The sequence below is a fragment of the Serinus canaria genome, chromosome 1 (genome assembly GCF_022539315.1).
Source record: "Serinus canaria isolate serCan28SL12 chromosome 1, serCan2020, whole genome shotgun sequence".
NCBI classification, from domain to species: Eukaryota; Metazoa; Chordata; class Aves; order Passeriformes; family Fringillidae; genus Serinus; species Serinus canaria.
This window is the reverse complement of record NC_066313.1, coordinates 15,901,644-15,925,127: the sequence shown is the minus strand read 5'-3', so window position 1 is coordinate 15,925,127 and position 23,484 is coordinate 15,901,644. Positions and strand designations below refer to the sequence as shown.

The 23,484-nt window shown below is 40.1% G+C and overlaps 2 protein-coding genes across 4 annotated transcripts in view; one reads left to right on the top strand and one right to left on the bottom strand.

Annotated features, from left to right (window-relative positions):
- The window catches only part of FILIP1L (filamin A interacting protein 1 like), a 129,286-nt gene extending 128,598 nt beyond the window's left edge, over positions 1–688 (bottom strand). Inside the window, exon 1 of the mRNA XM_030234381.2 lies at positions 546–688. The gene's annotated coding sequence lies outside the window, so the exon portion shown is untranslated. The remainder of the gene's footprint in view (positions 1–545) is intronic.
- CMSS1 (cms1 ribosomal small subunit homolog) overlaps positions 1–23,484 on the top strand; it is a 220,513-nt gene that overhangs the window by 146,906 nt on the left and 50,123 nt on the right. Inside the window, exon 1 of one of the 3 annotated variants that reach the window (XM_030234379.2) lies at positions 21,946–22,026. The exons of the other annotated variants lie outside the window; for them this stretch is intronic. Within the exon in view, the coding sequence (XP_030090239.2) occupies positions 21,954–22,026 (73 nt within the window). The 5' untranslated portion in view covers positions 21,946–21,953. Of the gene's footprint in view, positions 1–21,945; positions 22,027–23,484 lie in introns of those variants that run through there. 3 annotated transcript variants of the gene reach the window in all.

The window sequence follows — 23,484 nt, the reverse complement described above, 5'->3', positions numbered from 1 at the left end:
TTTTGTCAAGTTTTTCCACACCTCTGTAAACATGCAGTCTCTTCCTCTGGATGATCTCATGCATATATTCATCAAAGTTCTTACTTTGCTTTGAGACTACATTTGCAGCAAAACAGTAGTATATGTAATATATAAAGGTTTTGGGTGAGATCCAGTACAAGCATCTCATGGTGAAATCATTCTTAATATTATTTAACAGCTACCTGGTGTCTGATCCAGAGAAACTGGTCATAAGTACACCTTCCTTTAGACACTCAAGTGAATGGCACATGTGAGCCTTGGATTTTACATGAATGTAGAACAAGGAGGACACAGATCATAGTTTGTCTCTCACATTGTCAAGCACATTCCTCCTCCATTTTTTGACAGTGGATTGTTGATTGACAGCTGTTAAACAGGTATGAGTTCATCAGTTCTCCTTACCAAAGAAACCTTGTCTGGAAACTCTTACCTCTCTCACTGGAAGCAGAGAGAAGGAAAATTGGAAGTGTCTGGCTTAAGGAAAACCATTTGGTACTACAGAAGTTAAATGAACATCAGCTAACCTGCTGGAGCATCACAGGCTGGAAACCTGAATGTTCTGGCAGTTGCCGTCATTTTGGCAATGGCGCAGATGGCAGTCCTGCAAAGTCCTCATGGTCTTATTCACGTAGTAGGAAGTGGCATTGCTGCCCTGGATGCAAACATCCTAAAAAAGAAGTAGTTAGTTAGTGACACTGCAGAAATTAATTCTTGGACACAGGTGATACCGCAAGTATTGGAGTGCCAGGTCACAATGCGAGTACTGTAGAAGTTATCAGTGTTGCCAGTGACAGATGTAAACCTACCAATGATTATGTCTTACAAAACAAAAACCCCACCACCAAACCCAGCAGTCTTACAGACTCCTTGCTTTTCAGCTTTCAAAACTCTTCTGGAGAGTTTTGTAAATGGGCGGTCTAAAACCAGGGCTAATTAAATATCTGCTCTGCCTCCTGTCACCTTGGAAACAGGGAATGCCGACTGTGAAAGCAGTCTGAAGGGTCCAGGATGGAAATTCAGATGTTCATGTACAACAGACTTTTCCCTCTTTTTTATTGCTCAGAACAATATGAGAGTCCACAGCAAGGTCTGCATTCCCAGCTATGTGCACAGTGTAACAAGTACATTGAGGTGGCTTATGGCTGGCAACACTTCATGGTAAATGCTGCCTTAGAACTAGGAGTGCCCATGTCTCTGCTGCTGAAAGTAGGGAAAAAACTTACATTCACACTCCATCATGCAGTGGAGTGTGTGCACCCACGCAGTTTTAGCTCCTTATTTATTGTAGCTAGTTTATTGTGGGCCATGGTAACTATCTATGTTATATGTCTTTTCTTGCTTGCATCTCTGGAGATAATAAGATTGTGTAGTGGTTATATTGACAGCAGGGTTTCTTTTCCAAATTCCTTTGCTTCTGTTCTGTTCTTCATACAGCCCACTGAAATCATCTCTTTCTATATTGCAGAGTTCTTCCAAGAGATTTTTCTTTTTTATTTGGTACATCCAGAATAAACAAGGTGTTCTACCTTGCAGTTTTGTTCCCTCGAAACTTCAGTCTACATCCACCCATTTAAGTCATCTTACTTTTGTCCCTAATCTGTCTTAATATCTTCAGGCAACCAAGAAACTGGCCTTTCATCTGTCTTGAACTCTTGAGAATTGCTCAACAGTTGCACAAAATTGTTTTTCCTCCTCCTGCTGTGAAGATAGTACCAAATTAGGAGTGTGTTTTGGGCCAGGCTCTTCCCAGTTGCCAGGGGCTGTGATCTCTTGTAACCTAAAGATGGAGAGATGTTCCTTGCTGTGCTTGACATGGAGGCCTGAAAGTCCTGTGCTCCTTTAGGCATTTTAGGGTTTTCAGTGTCTTACAGAGACTTTATTTCCCAGCTTTTCTGACACTTAACTGTGTGTGGCCAAGTAAATATTGTGGGGTGTGCACAGCCAAAGTGTACAGTACCCCTAAACGATAGTGGAAAGAAATTGAGTTAACATTAGGGCTGATTTTCTTGCTCCTTTGTCAGAGGTCATTATGGACTTAATGGTTTGTGATAAGTAAAATGTTTCCCTTCTAATCCTATTTTCTCACTAAATTTCAAGAGAGATGCCAAGATTACCACCTTGGGTTTGGTTTGGGGTGATTACAATAAAGTAGGATCCTCCAGTTCAGATCACTGCTTGATGTCCTCTTATCCTGGAAATTAAATTATGCTGATTTAAATGTCTATATCCGTTGTCTTTCCAAAATGACAGCTTGGTTTTAAAGATAAATGCTTGCCATTTTGGGACAGGCTGTGAGCAGGGTTTAAGTTCACTTAGCAAAGCCTTTTTATTGGAGTGGCTCATGTAACTTGTTAACATGCAAGAAATTATTAAGCTTTCACTTCCTCCACTCCCATTTCCTGTTTGGATGTTGAAAGGAAGCCCTGATTGCTAATTTGTGATTAGCCAGCAACCCAGAGTGAACTTAATCCTGTGGGTTTGTGTGGTGCTTGCCTGTGCAGATACAGCCTCACTCAAGAGTGGGATTGCTGCAGTTCACGTTTCATGGGGAGAGCTATAAACAACCTGCTCTTCTTTGCATGTATTCATGGCCTGCCTTCTGAGAACAGAGGTAATTCCTGGCCTGCCAGAGCTTGGGAGGTGACACTGAAATGTTGGATGCTGCAGTAGAGAAGGGACACATGAGTGTTTTTCCAGTCTTGCTTGCCCAGGAGGTGGCACTGTGAAATAATGGGATTTTTACCTGCAGCGTTTGTCATCTCACCCCGCTGTGATTGTTTGAGACGTGGCAGAAGAGTGAAGTTCGTTAGTCAGTAAAAACAGAGTGATTTGTACTTCTTTTAGGATGCCTCAGTGCTCTCCTGTGTGAAACACATGGTGTTATCTGCTTTGCACTCCTGCATTAGGGAGCTGACCTTCACACATGAAGGTCATTGTGCAGCCAGGTCATCCTGATCCTTGTGCAGCCAGGATCAGAACTGGGTTTGTAGGTGAGATTGTGTGGCCACGAAAGAAGTGGTGATGTCTTTGGAGCATCTTTACTTCTAAGGCTTTTGTGCAAGTCAGTTGTGTGCCCCTTGATATTTCTCACACCTGCTGACAAAGCAGCCAAGATGAAGAGCCATATACATGTAGAATGTGCTAGAAAATGAGAAAGTTTTGAGGAGTCTCTGCGGGATCTCTCTGTCCTGCATGCATTGTGCTGTGCTCCTGTTAGAGTACTGGTATCTCTGGTTTAGTGCTTATATATAACACACACAGAGCTTTTTAAAAGAATCTCTGACCCCACCTGCAAGTGCCTGACCTGACTTGTGCTGCCAAATGCAGGCCAACACAGCTGAGATAAATCTAGAAAATCTTCCAGGTCTTTCATTAGTATAATGGTGATGAACTCAGACCATTTTAATTTCTCTCTCCAATAAAAGCCTGAGATTAGGAGCACATGTGGATCTGTGGGTAATTCTGATCTTGGAATGGATACTTTACAAAATCTTAGGCAAGCTTATTAACCTGTTTATTTTATTTCTGAGAGAGGTGAAAAGGGGTAATGCTTTAATAACACAAGAGAAACAAAAACATATTTGTAACACAATGTAACAAATATGTTCACAATATACCTTCGAGCTAGAAATGTTACGGGAATGCTAAATACTTTTGTTATTATTAATCAAATATTAAGTGGCCTATACATCTATAACAAAGGCCTCTTAGCAAACACATCCTTTAAAATAGCCTGACCCTTTCCACTTTTTCAGAGACATTAATAGTTTCCTGGCTCAGTGTTTTAGGAAATGTCGTCATAGTCTGGAGGAACCAATAAAAACATAAGTCACCTATTTTGTCTGATCATTTTACGCCAGGATATTTGAGGCTGGAAGCTCTGGAGGGATAGGAGGGGGCTGCTTTGTTTGAGTGGGTGGAAGATGTAGAGGATTTAATACTGCTTTAGTGTAACTTTACATATTAGGACTCTAGAACTGTGTGAAAAATAGCATTTTTTGAGTTCATAGACAGAGGCTTTAGATAGTTTTTGTAATAATTTAATGGGGTTTTTTTCTCCTTCCTATGCCATTTATTGCTTCAGTGCTTGAGGAAAGGGATGTTGTCTTTGGAGAAGAGTATTCTGTTGGTTTTAGGCTTTCATTGTCCTTTAATAAAGAGGTAAGAGCTCTTAAGAAATGGCAGTGCCTTAAAACAAACATTGGTACCTGATTATGGCAAAATGATTGGTGGGACAATATCTTATTCGGTATGGTCAAAGGAGACCATTTCCTAGTAGCAGAAAATGTAATTGCTTAAATTACTACTACTTAAAGAATTACTTAATTACTTAAAGAAATACTACTGTATGAAATCTTAGTACAAAGCATCATTACATGACATTGTGAAAAGCAAACCGTGAGTGTCTGCCACAGGCAGCTGGTGACACTTTGTTCTCCATTATAAATGCCAGCATTTACAGTGGGACAAATCCTGCCACCCTTCCACGGTCTTGATTCTCTCCCTTCTGAGAAGGGAGAGAATCAAAGCTTCCAGCAAGTGTGTTAGTCCTGACTCTGATCTCTTGGCTGTGGAGAGCAGGTATACATTGCAGTTTTTCCTCTCCTGTGCTGTTGTCTGCTGCAAGCTTCATACAGCCCCTCAGAGGTAACATCTCTGTCACTGTTGATTTGTGCTTGGTTGCATGGAGCTGGGAAAGGCTGTTCTGACCCCATTTATCCTCTGCCTCTTCCCAAGTGTCCTCCAGAGAGGACCAAAGTTTTTGCCCGTTTTAGGGAAGTCGTGCTCTGTGTTTTCTCTTCTGTGTTCCATCAGCGTTGGAGACCAGTGTAATGTTTGCCAGCAGTCAAGAGAACCTGAAGGATAACACTTACTTCATCCTGCATAGCTGTCTTTACAGAAATGAGCTGCAGCACCAAAAGAGACAGCCACCACCACTGCAAGCTGCACCATAATGCATTATGTGGACTGTTCTCCTCACTTGCCCCCCAAAGTAGAGAAATCAGACATGATTTCTTTTCAGCGTCTGCTGTAGCCCCAAACAGAAATTATGTGCAGCTTTCAGTGTTTCACTGAGAGTTCAAACCATGTTCAGGCTGCAGTTCAGGGTCTGCAAACCCCCATTAAAATGTGCTTTGGGATTTCAGAAAGATGCAAAAGGAGGGCAAGGGTATCAAGATACCCTGGTTAGAGTCCAGTCCAAAGGGGAAATTGCTGCTGATCTAGTGCATTTGTGTTTTATGAATCCAACAAGGTGTTATCTCAAGACTTATACAAGAAGCTGGCAAATGACCCCCACAAATGAAACTTATTGTTAACTCTCACCAGCCATGTGCCCTTTGGCATGTTTTTGGAGACTTTTCTCTTCACCTTTCAATTTAATGTACTGAATTCTTATTCTTTTTCAAGTTGAGTGTGCATCAGCCCTGTGGCAAAGAGACTGTGTCCTGTCACCTTCCCCTCATGACAGCCACTAAGAGATGTTGCCGCAGCAGAGGCGTCCCCTTTGTACCTGTCAGTATGGCTTATCCCTTCTGTGTGTTTTAGCAGGTCAGGCCTAGACTTGTTACTGTGAACTGTGCCATGAGATACCTCTTTCAGATTCTTTCTGAAGCTGGAGCTGGATCTGTGTGTGGAGGTGTCCCTGGAGTGTCAGTATCCCCTAGCACTTGGTGATACCAGGGTCACTGCTTGGTCCCAAAGCACAGCATGCAGTCAACAGCCAAACGGGGGCAATTTCTGTCCCAGGTAACAGATAAGGTGAACATTGAGGAGGTGAAGGAGGGAGTACAGCATTGTTATTGTTGTTGCTTGTTCCCACAGCAAATTCAGAACAAAGTGGCCATGTCAGATGCTCCTACCAACTATTCAGAAGCTTTGGAGTAGGCAAATCTCTCTTTCTGACTTGCTGTCTTCCATGCTTGGTTTTTATCTCATTCATCAGGGAGTGTAGGCCCTGATGGGATAAGTGTAGCTTTTTCTGTCATCCCTGTTTCTTTCTTGGGTGTTCAGAGTCTAGGGAAGGCAGAGCTTTTCTCAGTTCAGTCATTTGCAGATGGGAGCATTTTAATTTTTATTGGTGTGTGGTTAAACTGTTGTGAGCTGAGCACGTATCAGTTCTAAAATAAAAACCTCTCTTATCCAGCAGAGGAATTGTGACCTCAGGAAGAACCAGATTTAAAAATAAGACTATCATTTTAACCCTCAGCTTGTGCCCCCTCCCCTCAGGCTTTTATGATGATGGCTGGAATTTCTTCATTTACTATAGGATTTTTCCCAATTAACAGTGACATTCTCCCAAACCAAACTATCCAATCCTACCCCGAAGAGATTTAGTGAAAGTGAAACCGTAGAGAAAATGAAGGCAAACTATTTCTTACATTTTTGTCTTATTCCTGTGTCCAACCATATGACTTGGCCATAGCAGTCATGTGAAAATGTGTGACCTGTTCTGTAAAGCTGAATATGCTGCAGTCTCTGTGTTTACAGCAGATACAAGGAAAAGGTTTTGTCTTCAGGCATGTCTGTGCAGGGCCTAGAACACTTTTGGCTCTACATAAGAAATAATAATAATAATAAGGCCAAAACCTCTCTGCCAGCTAGTGAAATTAAAATGCTGTACTTCACAGTTATGTCATTGGAGAATTATATTTCATTAGAGCTGATATTAAAAACCTTTATGTCAGTAGTGAAATGTGGCTGACTTCAAATTTGCAAAACACATAGGAAATTTTTTTGTAATGTGTTGTCACTTTAGAAGTCTGGCAGTCCTTTAGGTTCACTCATAAAACTTTAAGCTCTCAGAAGGGGAAAACCCCAAGGCTATTTCCCCTAAGCTTTAAAAGCTTTGCTTTTACTAGCAAATGCCATTTTTACAAAGTATATGCAAGTAATGTTCTGGATGCTTCAAACAGCAGCAGCTGTTAGGACTTTCAGGTTGGGGAACTGGATTAAGTAGTTCATGAGAAGTTATTCTAGGTGTTTAAATGGGAGCTCTTAGAAAGTCAGGGAACAGGGTAGAGAATAGCAGTTCAAACTGTTACTGGATATTTAATGCAAAAACATGCCTGTTGTTTTGCTGTTTTCCCTTCCCATTTGGTGGCTCACAGGCTTGTGTTACTGGGAAGGACTGTTTGCACAGCATTTGTGTTGAGTTGGTTCCAATAGGTCACTGAGCTGCAGAACAGTTTCCATGTTACTTTTCACAAATTTATGAAGTACTTGTAAATCAGACTTCTGCAGACTTCTGTGTTAGTCAGAGTGAAGACGTGGAGGGGTATAAGTGAGTATATGTATTAGCTCTTTTTTTTTGCTTGCTAGACAATATTTAAATGTCCAGTGCAGTGTGTAAGATTATTTCTGTTACAGTTATATTTATTGTAGGAGATGGTAATTGATACTTTAGTGTAAGCAGGAGATTCTGCTTTGAATTTTTGCTCAGATGTGGAGAACTTGTGAACGTACATACATAGTCATTTGCTAATAGAAAAATATATTATGGTTAAACAAGCAAATGCAAACTGTTTGAGACTTGAAAATAGGATAATGACCACATTTGTATCCTCTTCTGCTTGGATACCTCCAACTCCAAACTGTTCTCCTTATTGAATACTACACTGGGCAATAGCTACATCCACTCAGAAGCTGTTTTGGTGCTGTACCACCAAATAAGACAGACAATGGCACAGTTCAGATCTGGGGGCTTTTTCCTGACACGCTCTGATTGTAGTCTCTTTTCTCTGCGTTGATTTTTTTACCAGATTTTTAGGAGTTTGCTGTTTTCAGGACTTCTCTCTCTTTTGAAATCCGCCAGCAAGGATAAGGAACAATATCTGATATACAGTTGTGAAACATCCTGTGCACGATTTTCTTTAGGAAGGAGTCTCCAATCAACCTGGTACAACTTTTCTTACAGGTCTTTCCAGTTGTGTATAGCATTTCTTAAAAATTCACTGGAGTGAATGGCATTAAAGTGGTGAATCTTAGTAATGTGAAAGCTGTTCAGTGGACAGACAGGGCTGAAATGCCTGTTAATCCCTGGCTGGGCAGATGCAGCTGTTCCTATTTTACTTTGTCAGCCTACTTGTGTGAGCAGGTCATTGTCTTTTGGTGAGACAAAAGAGTGGGATGCTTGTGTGTAAAGGTTAGGTCAGCCTGTGGGATCAGGGTCTGGTTAAGGGAGTTTGTTTTTATCAGCACATTCTAAGCGAGGTGGAAACTGGACGGTTTGGATTATGGAAAGTCCCTGAAGTGCATATGTTCACCTTGTTAGCTTCATGTACTTGGGGACTGTAAAATCAGGGACAAACCCACTTTTTCTTTTTTTTCTTTCTTAATTTTTTTTGTTGTTGTTTTGGTTTCTTTTTATTTTGGTAAAAATAGTAAAGGCATTGAAACACTTTCTGGAAACAGAAAACATTCCCAGCTTTTATGGATATGTGGTCAGTCGGCTCTTGCTTGTTCCCTTATAAGCAATATTCTTAACGGGAAGAAGTTGCTACTATTTCAGGTCAGTGTGTGTGTTTTATTTTACAGTTGCCATGGCACTGGTAAGACAGATATGTTCTGTAGTTGTTTGTCTTGTTATAAGATGTGAATTTTATTTTCAGCGCTGTATTTGCGGCATTACTGTCTGCAGTAATTTTCCATACTTTGCCAAAGTTGCCAGTGTTGGAGTTACTGCACTGGTTTTTTTCTTGTTTGTCATGTGATGTTTTACGTGCCCACCTTTGGTGCACTAGGGTCAATAGCTCCCACATCCAGCCTTTGAACTTTGGATATTCTATAGCCTAGTGGATACTTAAGGTTAGAGACATTATGTCATGGTTGCAATCTTACATAAACACAAAGCAGAGAGCCTAATCTAGTAGTTTTTATACCGCTCAATAAACTTGGCTGAGTTACAGCTTATCTTCTGGAGAGGTACCCAAAACTGATTTAAGGACTTCAGGTGATGGAGAATCTAACCAAGATTAACTGTAAGTTATAGCTACTAAATTTTACTGAGCTCTGTCAGTGTTTAAAAATGTAGCTTTACTTAGAATAAAGTGCAGCAAAGCCACAGCAGTGGCAGCCATAGCCAAGATCAGCCATCTCTCCTTTGTTTTCCTCATGTTTTCTGTTTTTTTAGTGAGATTGTCATCACACTGATTGGAATCAAATCTCAGTGTACTCCAGCTTTTACTTACTGCTATTACAGAAATAATTTTAATGGAGCCTGTGGGGTTTTCAAAGTAAATGTGACAATCTGAAGTGTGTTGGCATAACCAGAAATGAGTCAAGCCTGAGATGCTGACCCTGGCGCTGAGCCGCGGTTTTTCCCTGCTGCGGGTTCCTGTTACTTTGATGACACCTGTCGTTGGCTCACTGAGAATCAGCTCAACTGACTGCCATGGCTCTATTTGTCACACAGGCAACTGCACTGAGGTGCCTGCAAGTGTCACAAGGCTCTCCTGCTCTTACCCCTACGTGTGGCATGCAGCTGGAGTATAGTACTGAAGAAAGACAGAATTTTTATGTTGCTGTGTTGTGGTTAGCTAGATCAAGTAAAGCAAACCTGTTTTGTCTTTAAAATAGCTGAAAATACGGACCAGCTTTGGAGGAAATAGTGAAAGGGAAGAAGCCCATAGCTACCAAAACAAACTTGACTGATGCTGAGTCATGAGAGAGTGGTAGACCTGTTGATCAAGTTTATTAGCAGTGCATGTAAGAAAATTGTAAAAGCATTTTCTGCTGTCACAGGATGCTGGGTTTGAGAATAACAAAAATTCAACCCTTTCAGTTACAGCAGTGACACAGTCAAAGGCTGTTTTGGGGGTGGCACCACTTATATATCCTTTCCACAAGGGATTTGAAATTTAATTAGGGAAGAGGGATACATAAAACACCCACCTGTCTGTTTAGTTGAATTTGCTTCTTGTTGGACCATGTTTAGGGGCTGTTGAATTAAAAACAATATTGCTGCTTTCAGCTGTTTCCTTGCTGAAGTCATCCCTTAGTAGATAAAAGGGCAAAGAAATGCTTTGCCAACCAAAGGTATTTACAGAAGAGGGAGCTCGTGATTTCTGTCACACCTGTTTGTGCCAATATGCCCTCATGGCTGGTTTTCTTTTAAGGTTCCATGAGATGAGCAGAAGAGACTGTTTTTCCTGTGTACATATACAAGAGTTAAGTTTCTAAACTTGAGACATTGGTTTTCTGAGCATCAATATGATCAACTCTCATTCAAGCTAGCAGAAACTTGACTGAGAGTAAAAATTGACCCAAACTCAAGTTACAGGAGCGGCAGGTGGGTTGGCATCCTCTTTTTGGATGAACCATTTCTCATCACCGATGTAATCAGAAGAGTATTACCATTGCTTTGTTCTTAATTCATATGCAGTTTATAAGCCAGTTTTTATACCTGTTAAGAACATGTGGTCTTGAGCCATTTAAGGTTTTCCAGGATTTGGGGTTTATTACTGCTGTAAGACTTCCATAACAGTCTTCCTTCAGTTGGTTTTCTGTATTTATTTTATGCTTATTATTTTGACATTGATACTCATTACTGCCATTTCCTGACAAATTATGAAACAGGCTTTCAATTAATCAGTATGCTGTTCTGGTTGAGAGACATCCTTCTTAATTATCTCTGTTTTCTTTTCTTGGCATATACATCTTCTTTCCATGATATTTATGTTAAGTGGTATAAAAACTATGAAATCAGTTTCTTCAAGGGATATGTTACAAACAGACTGTGAGTGTAAATCAATGCAATTATGTGCTGGTAATTAAGAGGTTGAATAAGTTTTCAATTTAAGAAACAAGGTGAGAAGGTTGTCTGAAGACACTTGGGGCTGTGTCTTTCCAGGAGCCACTGTCACATGGGATAACCAAGTGCCACACAGTACCTGGGCCCTGTGGGGCTTACACACTTCAATGCTGCTGCTGCTTTTGCTGTGTAGGGCCTGATGTCCCTGTATTCCCAAAATTTGCCTTCCAAACTGTACCTCAGCAAAACACCTTGCTTGATCCTAATGCTGTAGTTGACATTTAGGACTGTGATGTAACTTTTTAGCAGAATCTGTAGTCAATGGTGGAAACCAAAAGAGCATCAGAGTGAAAAATGTTTTGGCTCCTTAACTTAAATGCTAACGTCAGCTCAGCTGAGCTCCCAGATTCCCATTTGGCAAAAGACAGATTACATAAGCAGCAGTAATTTTCCCCATGCTTGGAAAGAATTGGTTGAAATACTTAGCAACTCCCCACAAGTGCAGTGCTGCCTGCAGTGCTTGGTCACCAAGCTAAAATACCTCTTGGCAGGACTGTGGTCAGCCAGCCCAGCTCTGCCTGCCTGTCTGCTGTGCTGGCCACCACTCCTCCTCTCCTCCCAAGGGGATGTGCTGGACCAGCTGAAAGCATCCTGTGTGGCAAAGCCAGCTTGGGAGCTCTGGGTGAGGCCAGCCTGAAGGTATCCACAGTTAGGGTGAGTGTTGAATGAGGTTTATGGAGTTCTTTGCCTGACAGTAAAATAAAAGTTTTAAAAAACCACAGACAAATGCTCAATGCATCTCCTAAAGTGAGAGGGACTGGCATTTGGAAAATTCACCTTTGCATTTGTTTGGAGTTTATTTTCATGCTCTCTGTGAGGATTGTTTTGTCTGAAATGAAGTGCCTCTCTTTGTGCTTCCAGTACGGATGCCTTTCATTCTTCCTCTAAATTACACCAAATGCTCAGCAGGAAGCGCAGATGTTCACCAATTACAGAAAAATAAATTAGTTGAAAAGGAAAAAAAATCTGGAGGTGGGGCAGGGCATTTCGGTTACCAGGTCACTCTAGAATGGGACAATCTGCCACATTTTGTGAGCACAAAGGCAGACAGGATCCCAACTGGTACCCTGCTGTGGACTCCTCCCAGGCCACCCCTGGAGCCATCAGCCCACCACAGTCCCACCTCAGCAGGCCCAGAGGAGCACAGGGACACAAAGACAAGCAGAAAACTGACTGAAGATACAAAGGAAGGGACACCAGGTAGAGTCCTTTCCAGGACTGTTTGAGGAGAGCCTCAGCCCCAGAGTCCAGATCTGAAACCCATCAGGATGAGTCAGTGAGCACTTTTTGGAGATATCTGGATATATGTGTAACAGTCTGTGCTAGCAGCTGGAATGGGCTTGTTTGTCCAGGTGCCAGTAGCTGGGAGCACTGGGATCCAGAAATGGCTACTGGGCAGACTATGAGCCCAGCAGCTGAAGGAATCTGTGTTGGTTATATGTGTGGACATATAATAAGTAAATATGTGAGTATAAATATACACTCACATGCATAATAAGAACACATGTATGCATATAAAAGAGACATATTCTCACTAGGAGACCCCTTCCTGTTCAGCTGAGGAGGGGCTGTGTGTTCTCTACTGAGAACACATTTTCTGGTTGCTGGTTGCACCTGGGAGCATGGGGCTGTGCAGCCTCAGTTCTTCTGACAGCACTGTCAGATCAGGCCTATTCCACTTATTCTCCTACTGAGAGCCACCTAAAATCAAGTAGATGAGGAACATGCAAAGTGAAATTTTTTAGAGACTGGTAGCCATGTGTGGTTTTAGACTTTGTATGGAGCAGGAGGAGCTTGAGCTAGTGGTATGGATAGGCAGTGAAGGAAATTATATGGCCAAATTGACTTTTTTTGAGCATTGACAAGCAGTGACATCCAGTTGTGCTTCCTTGAAGCCTTTTCACTCTCCTCTGATGGCATTTAATAACCTTCTCATGCCCCTGTGACTTTTTGGATATCATTCCTCATAATGCTGTGATTAGTGTCCAAAATACTTGGATAAGAGGAACAGTAACACAACATGACAACTTTCGTCTCATGATGGACATTATCATAAAATTCAGTGGAAAATATGCAAATAAAATCTGACAATAAATTCCAAAGATTGTTTTTTAAAAAAACGTTTTTAAAGTGGTGCTTATTTTGCAGCTGGATGCCATCACCTTTTTCCTTTACATTGGTCAAATTGGCTTGTTAGAATTTGCCTAGTGGCTAGGTTTTATTCACCACTGCTCTTGTAAAACCATCTGTTAATCACAGTTACTTTCCTCTGAATTTTAAAATCTTGCTCGTTTGGATGACCCATATATCATGCATTTTTAAAAGTTAAAATTAAAAGCAGTTCCCTTGCCCCAAAACAAGTTTCTAGCTTGACTTTCCTCCATTTGAAAAACTTGTTCCAGTTCAATTAGGAAAAAGATGTTAAAAACGGGCTTGTGTGGAGAAAATAGAACTAATTACTCAGGTATCACCAAAGGGGAAATCTGATGAGGCAGATAAAATCTAAATTGGGGTTTGAACAAGCTAGCAGCTGCAGAAGATGGATCAGTTTCTATATTTTAGTGCAAATAAATGGCCAAGTTTTATGAAGTTTTATGTCTTTAGCAGAACACAACAGCCTGAAGAGCTCAATGGAGGAGGTAATATGGAAGAAGAATGGCTTTCATCATTACTTTAGGAGAAGGAAGCAGTAAATCTGCAGCATTGATTTTAGTGCTATATGAGGTGAACTCACCCATGCTTGCTTGCTGAGATCACATGAGATGCCTAAGTATGTTTTATGATAACACATGTTTTTGAGGGCTTTGTGTAAGCTCCTGTGTAAGAATCCTTTAGTGCCAGTCTGTCGGTTTAATACTATCCTATCAGGTGCTGAAGTTAAATTTGGCTCCTACTTTTGAAAGGTTTTGATGATGGATTGCCTGGAATCTGTGACCTCTGGAAAAGTGTTATTTTGAAGCCTATTTTTACATTGATACTGAAGCCATTACATTTGGTAACTGGAGCAGCATTTGTTTTCGTTCCAGCAATGGAAGCTGGATTTAGAACACTGTTTTTATAGCTGTCAAGAAGTCCCTTGAGGAGGAGCCCTGCAACATCCTATTTAAAGGGTTAACTCCTTGTCATGTCAGTCAGCTCTCATTTAACTCTGATTGTGTGGGTTTTGGATTAGCAAAACCCCAGCTGCTCCCAACATCTTCTGGTGCATCAAATGGTTGTGGAAGGTGTAAGTGCCGAGTAAAAACTCATCTAATGACAGTGCCCACTGCTCCTTCAAACCAGCACTGCTTCTTACAGAAATCTGGCCACTTGGGTTTTTTCAAAGGATGGCATGTGTGTTCTTTATCTTATTTTTATACATGGTTAGCTTGATTTATGTTTTAGTCTTTTCTGGTCATCTTGTCTCAGTTTGCCTGCATAATTAAACATTTACTTGAAACAATTCTGCCCTTAATTTACCACTGACTAATACCAAAATTAAATCATGCAGTGCATCTGATTAGGGCAAGTTGACTTCTGCTTTTTTAATATTCCACCTGAAGTGTTTTGCCTTCAGTGTGTTAAAATATGAGAAATTATAAACCCAGTAGCAGTCAGTTGGTTTGTTTGTAGTGTACAGTTGATGTTAGGTGTCACTCCACAAAACAGACACAGCTTGACTGACTTTGAAATAAATTACCCCAGTTTTCAGGGCAATAATCAAAATCAAAGAATTCTGTTTTCTTCTGGAAAAAGAAACATCTAAATTAAATATTAGCATATTTTGGGAGCAAATAACTATTCAAAATATGCAATAAAATCTACAGTTATGCTTTTTCTAATTAACTAATTTTAATTTTTTTTTCTAATTAATTAATTTTCTAATTAACTTTCATTTATATTTTGCAGATGCATATAAGGCCTGTTGAGGCAAGTCCAGCCATGTGCAGAAATTTAGGAACTTATTTAATTTCCTGATTGAGTTTCTTGTTTTGGTCATTTTGATTTCAGGGAATTTTCTCTGAGGAGTTAAGAAATAATGTTCCAGTAATACCTGAAGATCTAAAATGCTACTTTACATTACTGGGAGACTGACATAGCTATTTAGAGGAAAAACTACTCAACTGACCACAGAATTTCTGAATTCTCTTTCTTTCAGAAAAGTTTGCCATATCTGATGTGGTGTGTGTTTATATGTGGTGTGTTGTTTTATGATGCTGAGATCTGCTTGTAAAATACCAAGAGAGTAGGAAGGTAGAATACTGTGTAAGAAATACCAAAGGAAATTCTAATTTTGGAAGAAAAGTTTCAACATTAGGTTCTTGTGAAAATGTAGCAAAAAGCTTTACATTAGTACATGTATTGAGGAAGTCTAATGTCAGATTCCTTCTGTGTTTTTTAAGAGATAAGTGTCTGTGACTAGAAAGTAAGTTCTGAATTCCACAAAATCAGTAGGAAGTTTGCCATTGAATTCTGTGTGACTAAGATTTGGCTTATGGTGTTTATGGCACTCAGGCTGGATTCCTTTCTTAATCACACTGGTGAAGCTCAAAACCTGCTGCTCACTGGTTGTAATCCACAGCAGTGGGTTACTGTACAGAAAACCCCTCCAAAGAGATTAAGCATTTTAATAAGGAAAGCTTTGGAAAGATTGGCTCTGCTGGGGACAAGTCTCAGGCCATCTCATCAGACAAAGAAAGGCGAAGCATTCCTTAACCTAGCACAGAGAAACAGAGAACCTCATTGATCAAAACCAGCTTTTTAAGCTTCAACCAGGAATTGCTTAAGCATAAGTACAAAATATGCTTCAAATTTGTCTGCTTTCCCTTTTCTTGTGGATCAGCAGCGACGTGTTGGTTCAGATGTTTCTAGGAAGACCCAGCTTTATTTCAGATGTTTGTTGTGAGTCTGCGCTGTCCATTTGGACAGGTCTCTGTGGGCAGAAGTAGATGGAGCTTCTGCCATTGTGGAAATGTTCCAAGTGGGTCCAACACAAAGGCTGTTTCCAACCTAAATGATTCCATGATTCTATGACATTTTGTCAATGTGATAGCCAAAGCAAGCAAGGGGTTATAATTCCTGCCTTCCACTTTTGGCATTAACTAAGAGAATGGAATTGATAGACACATCAATTATTCTGTTACATTCTTTTCAAAAGAAAAATTCCCAAATTACAGTAATGTCATGGAAGTATTGCAGCAATGCTTTTTAATCAGAAATTTTAATGGCAAGAGGATGAAAATTACTATCCATATTGGGAATGCATAACAGACCACCAAACATCAAGAAATATCCATAATAGGAATTTTGGTTTATAGTTTTTTAGTTTGAAGCCAAGAGATCTAACAATCCTGTTACACAACATACTTACGCACTTTGCTAAGTTTTGATCATTAGACTCCCCATGGAGTTTGAAAGAAAGGAAATAAAAAGCCTATGACATTAGTTTGGTTGACCCTCTTCCAACCTGCTAACAGCTCTTGTTATTTTTATTGTTTAAGGAAAAAATATAAAAATTGCCTTGCAAGAGCATGGAATTCCAGCTATTCTGCAAAAGATAAAAAATTTAAATATTTTATAGGACGTGAATTGCCAGGGCTAGAGGCTGTGAGATTTGCACTTTCTTTTTTTGAAACACAACTTCAGAGAGTTGCCAGTGAAATACTTTCAGAAATGTGCTTTACCTAGAATTGTAAATGAATCTCACAAGACTTTAAATGACCTGTGTCATAGAGTCCCTGTGGTTACGTGTGAGAATACTTCATAATGCTGTGTTCAGTCTACTACATGACTGGCAGAGCTTCAGAAATACAGTGCTTTGGAAAATCACATTAAATATTTTCCCATGCTTCAGCTGGCTATTAAAAATCTTCTGAAACACAAAAGAAATTATTAGTCACTGCAAGAACATGTAATGGATCTAACTGCTGTATTGCCTCATTTTTCACAATTGTTGTATTTAGCCATCAGCATATGAATTGGCACTATTTAAGACTTTGATCAGAATTTCTTTGCACCAACAGAAAAATTCCTATTTAAGTCAAAGGCACCATAAAGACCCCCAGTAGGCTAGCTGAGCTAATAAGGTTGAGGTGTGGGAGAGCTGTGAATAATCAGGATCATTCACAAAGGATAGGAAGAGTTGCCAGATGCAGGATGAGAGACTAAGGAGAAAACAAGAACCATTTTTATTTTAGATTGCACAGCAATGCAGAGCAGTACAATTACATATGGTAAGGTAGACCTTCCTTTACTGCTTTTGTGGGTGTTCCTCCCATGTCTTCATCATCCCTCCTAACCAAATGGATGGCAATTTGTTTCCTTCACAATATCACAGTTTCATCCTGCAGCCTTTTAACTGGATGAACCAACTATGATGTTTCAGTAGGAAAAGGTTTGTGAAATACCACATAATTTGAATTTTAGAAACATAAATGAGCCATTTGCCTACCCGACTCTGAATGCACTAGCCTGCCTGCATGACCTAAAAGTCCTGACATTGTGATGTAAGATGTTTCCAGGCCACAATTTATTTAGGTTAGTGCTACTTCCTTAGGAAGGCAATTTATTGGTTTTATGTGACAAGCAGGTCAGAGCTGTGTCCTGTCTTAGACATAATGAGCTGTGTCTCTTTGTCACCTCTGAATGAAAGATGAAAAAACCCACCACATTAACCTGTAGGCTTTTTACCCCCACCTCTTGTTTCTTCATGGCTTACAGAGGTGGTGGATCCCTACAGCAGTTGCCAAGAAGAGATCAGAGGGTGTTACTGTGAGCCAGCTGTGATGAGCTCCTCTTTCCATGTAATCTTAAGTCAGTCTGCAAACTTCACCATCTTTTTTTACTGCAAGGGTGTCTTAAAAAGATGCAGTCCAAGGGCAAGTTAAAAGTAGAGTGAAGCAGCCCTGTTACAATTAAACATTAACTATACACAAGATTGTTATAAACTGTGTGAATATATTTTTCCTCATTTGTAGTTTGAATGAAATAAATATTCAAATGAGTCTTGGCCTCAAAATTAAGCAGTTAAACAAAACCCATTGAACTATACATCCTTGTCTCTTTTAAGACAAACATAAATTTTCCTGTGTTTTTATTTAGAATGTGTTTTAAACTGCTTCCTACATTTCCCTAGGATTTTAATTTGGTTTGGATTAAAGTTTTCAGATGGAGAGTGTCTTACTCCTCTGAATTAAACATTGCATAATGAAACTGAGTTGCTCAGAGTTTATGCACTGAGTAATAGCTGTACTGTTGCTTTGTTCCTACATAATTGTACTCACTTTCTTTGCCAGTGGCTATAGAAAAGCTTAGTCCATTTGTTTAGATTTTGTCTTTGAGATGTCTGCTATTCCTAATGACTGCATGATTTGTAGCTCCACATTCCTCACCACCATGCCAATAAAAGAAGTCTCATTTGGAAAATGTAGGGTCTGGGATGAAACTGTTGATTCCAAATGGTTTTGTATAGACCACCACATACATCGAAACAGCTGAAGGAATTCTTTAGACAATCAAGGGTAGAATACCATTAATTTGCTTTTAATTTAAAAATATGTGCCCACTTTAGAGTAATTCCTTTTACTAGAATGTACAAACATAGCCAAAAACTGAGGGCAGTATTGAACCACTCACTAGCTATCCTGAAGTTATATAAAAAAATCCAAACCTGTAAATTATTAGGAGGAAAAACTACAGAACAGAGAATAATCTGCCAGATTATTTTCCACGGGTACTTGGGAACGTTGTAAGCACGTTATGTTGGATTAATGTTAAGGATCACCCAAGAAGGAAAGCTGCTGGAGTTCTATCCCTTAGTGTCCCTGTGCATGGAGAATCCTGCTGGCACTTTTCATCCCAGACAGTGTAAAATCAGTACATCATTGGCTGTGTAAAATCAGCTCATCACAGGAATGAGCTATTTGTCCTAATAGGCTGGCTAATCTTTTTAATTTGGTAAGTCAAACAACTGCACCTCTAAACTATGTATGGTAGTAAAAAAGCATATTGTCTGTAAAATGTATCTTAGAAAACTCAGAAGAGACTAATTGCTCAATATTCTATCCATACGTGGGGATAACAGTGCTTCCTTAGTTTCAAGCACTGTCTGTGTTCAGTAGGTGATTAACTTCTGTGGGGAATAGACAGTAGAGGGGCCCTTACCTGAAAATGCATATTTTTGAGCTATTTTGCATCTGGAAGGAAGGAAGTTCCAAATTTTGAGGTCAACCATATTAGCAAACCTCTCTAGATGTATTTTTAGTTCACTGAATGAAAGTCAGATCTGGCTGGTGATGAATGTGTTTCCTTCTGCTGAGTGTGTTAGCTGATACTTTATTACAGAATGAAGTGTTTTCTTTCCCATTTTTCTTGCAACTGGCAAAGTGTAAAACTTCCAGTTTGCAGTTGGCCCCTGAGAAGACTTTCCCCTGCTTTCTCCTCAAATTTCTGTATGTAGTTTGTTAGTAGCTTTTATGGTCTTGTGCAAAAGTCACTATTGTGAAGAAATGGAAAAATTGCTAATTCTTGTATAGATTCAAAGTAGCAGATGTTTGCTAATGTCTTCTCAATAATGAAATTTAATTGCTACATGCTACTAGACTTTAGGATCATCAAGGGACCATTATCTCACTATAAAAATAATTAAAACCTTCTTTCAGGATAATGCACATGTGGCTAATATAAATGTTGGCCACAGGCATTGCATCTGGGGATTTTATGATTGAAGGTATTTTTTGAGTGCCATGTTGTGATCTCATGTCTGTGGGTATAATTTCATTGACCTCATTTGAAATAGTTCTGTTCTCATCTGTGAGATCACAGTTCCTAAAACCCAATTCCTAATATTTTTGTTGTGTTCTCTGCCCATCTCTTAGGACATGAGAACATGTAAATGGAGCAACTTTTGAGTACCTTGAGTTTTCACAATGGCGCTTCAAGCTGGGTTTATTTCAGTTATATGTAGAATTACAAAGCCAGGGGCCAGAGCAGCAAGTTAGCCTTGGGATGCCCTAGAGTATGTGTCTATTCTCTTGCAGAACCCACTGCAAATGTTTATGGTTTTTAATGTGTGGACTCAAAACCGAGATGCTCTCTGTGCTCTGTCTGTGGTGTACCTGTCACTTGAGATTCATGTGTCCTATCAGCTTTTGACTAGAATTCCAGATTTTTATGAATTATGTGTTTCCTAATTCATCACCAGGATAATACCCAGATATCAGTGTAGTAAAGCTTGGCTACACCAAGAGAATGTTTTTTTATTAGCTGGGTGTGAAACTTTGGCTGCATTAGATGCAATTGACCAAAGGCTGTTTTTCTTCATCTTTCTAAGGTCCTAAAAGATATGATTTTTTTGGTACTGGAAAAAACAATTTTTTTTTTGCCAAAAACTGTTGTAAAAGGCTGAGTAGAGGCATGTCCATTTTTCTAGAATTGGAGTTGGTAAGTACATTAAAAAATATGTGCACCTCTTTGAGTTGCTGGCATTATATAAGCACTGAGTATTGTACTTCCTTAGTAGTTGATTTGCCTCTAAGGGACGAAAACACAAAAATGTTGATCTCAGAGTACTGAGTATTCAGTAGTCCTCAACTGCTTGCAACAAATTGCAGGGTACTGGGGTGGGGACTGTGGGGGGAGGGGGGGAGAAATATTTAGGGGAGATCACTGTAAATCTGTTTAACCCAAGCAAAAGCCTTTTCCTTGGGATAGTTGTTCTGTGATGTTCTCCTGATATGGTTGTTCTAGTTTAACTTGATCCCAAGGCCAGTTTGGTGGCAGGGGACCAATAGACCAATAGAGGGCTTGTATTGTTTGCAGCGCAGTCCACATGAGCTTGTCACAAGCCATGTGAATGGAGAACAGTGGCAGCTGCCTTCATCTGTGGGTCCTAATCCTGCAGCTCTGGCAGCTGAGATGCCTGTGATATAAGGCCTAGAGATACTTGTCTTCAAGGTCATCACAGTAGGAAAAAAGTGAAAGGATTTGAGTAAAATAATATGGCTTGCTGCAGCGATGGGTGTGAAATTCTGGGCCCATCATATGTATCATCTGCTTTTTTTCAGTATTGCTGATGTTTCTCAAACCTTTTATTTCCCAGTTAGTTTCCCTTGAATGTGTGCAACATGTTAGATAATCTTCAGTATCAGAGAATATTTAAATGCATATTTTATAGAGTAGATTTGTTTCACACAGTAAGGGGGAAACTCAGATAAGACTCATCTGCATGGGACAGATCTCAAAGTGGACAAAAGCTGCAATGTTTTACAGCTCACACAGGTTTCTCTCAGCAGAGCATGCTCATAGGATGAGGACTTCCAGAAGTGCTCATCAGGAGTTTGATTTTCTGCTCACTGAAATGTGTTGTTTGTTTTGGAGGTTTTTGTTGCTGTTTATCTTCTGCTGACTTCTCTGGGAATGGATCTGAACCAAACTAATTCTTACCATTCTAATGTAGTGGCCGTGTTTCTTGAAGAACATTGGATACCTGCATCTCTAGTTCTCTCCGTACCTTCACAGGTGTACGTGTGTGCGTGCACTACAAGTGTGGATTTTCCTGTGGCCAGTTCCTCCTGTGCTCCCTCATTGGATTAAAGTACTGCTTTAACCCCAGCATGATTTGTGTTTTAAATTTCTCCGAATAAGTGGTTTTAATTCCTGCTAAATGTTGTTTACTTCCTGACTATGAATAGTGAAACCTCAATGTCTGTTTTTCATATACTGTTTCAGGAACTTCATGCAATCCTAAGTGGAATGCCCTAGGGAACAGCAGATGAGGTCAGCTCTGCTGCTTATCTTGGGATTCAGCCCTTCCGCCCTTGTTCTTCAATAGTAACATTCTTGGTTCTGAGCCACTATTGAAAGGTGAAGATCCCATGGAGAACCCATATAGTCCACCTGGAGCTGGTGCTTTTGTTGTTGGGGGGAAGGCCTTATATCAGAAGGGCAGCCATCGTCCTCAGGGGCATTTGGTAACTTCTTGCACTCTGAAGTAAGGGTGAAGAATTCTTTCCTTTGATGAGGATCAGACGGAATTTCAAATATATTCACCTCTCTTGGGTTATATATTAACCTGTATCTCCATCCTTGATCTTTAGCATATTGACAGAGCTGAAGGGTGACATGCAGCACTTTGAAGAGCGTAATGGCTGAGCAGGCTCTGAGAGAGGAGGGCACTCAGCCACTCTTTGAAATGATTGCTCATGTTTCTGTGCAAGGTCTGGTTTTCTGATCGGTAACTTTTGAAATTTTTTCTCATGTGGTGACTTCATTGTTCTCTATTTATTGCACATCTTAACTGTGTTTTAAAAGAACTTGAGCTGATGCCAGCATCAACATGTCTGAGCAGTTTTGACGCAACATAGGTAGCTTTAGGTCTGAGGTCATATGGAAAACGTTGCTTTAGGGACTCAAGTCTTAAATATTATACCAGCAGGAGGTTTCATAGAGATATCAAGAGAAAAGCGGGCAAGTAATTCTCTAGACTTCACTGCAATAGCTATTTTTATCTGCTTTATAAACTTTGGGATTAAATGTAGTGGGGTTTTTGGAACAAGTATATTAGGGATGGGATAGGGGGATGAACTTGGCATGGAAGTTAGCATTTTGCAGAATATTGATTCAACACAATGCTGAATAACTGACTGCTTAAATTACATTATCAGTAGGAGAATGTAGTCTGATTCCATTTGCAATTAAAAATACAAATGGTAATAAAAAAAAGACAGTCTATTTTCAGCTAATCCCCATGCTTGTGCTCCCCTATTTTTTCTCTTGAATAATTTTCTTATGGCTGTTGGCAGATTTCAGATACCAATTGGAAGGAGGTTACTGACTTTGTTTTAGAGGTGATCCTGCACAGTATCTTGTCTGCAGATAAGTGATCCCCTCCATTACAGCAGAGCTCTTGGTTTCTTGGCGCATCCATTAAGAACAGTCATGCCTTCAAAGGCTTTTCTCTTTATTGAGTGTTTGAAAGACCTGCTCCCAGTCTAGATGAGTGAGAAGCAGCCTTGCTTGGAACAGATTTGTATCCACAGCTTCCTCCAATCAGGCAGCCATAAATGCCGTCAGTACCTCTCAAAGTATGTGACCTTTCTGGATGGGCAAAGTCAAAGGAATTGATACCTGTGCCATATTGGCTGCACTACTTTCTGTGCCACACTGCTCACCTCACTCTGGACCTGAACTTCAAAGAAGAAGTGTAAAAATTAGGAAGTCTAATATGTCATGAAAAACCACTTCTGGATAGAGAAAATATCCAACTTCATGTTCTTGTGCATTGTTCAGCATATTCCAGTTCCCAATGGAATGTTTTCATCATCCACATGTAGCTATTGCTTTGGCTTTTTTAAGTCTTGCACAAGGGGATAAGGTGGAGGCAGCAGTGCTGTGTTTGGATTGACTGTGGTAATGAAAAGCATGTCCTGAACACTTCTTTTAAAGTGTCTCTGTTGTGTTGTGGTTGGCTGCCAATAAGTTTGCTCAACACAGTCAGGTAAAGTGTAAATGACATCAGCTCCTTTGGTGTTTTCCCCTGAAGGGAATGGCTGAGCTGTTCAGGCAGTCTCAGCTGGGACACCTCTAGCTTCACATTAGCTCTGCTAGGGCACCATTTGGAGGATGTTCGTGGACTGCAGTCAGGATCATTGTGTAATGTAGGTAGGAATGATAAT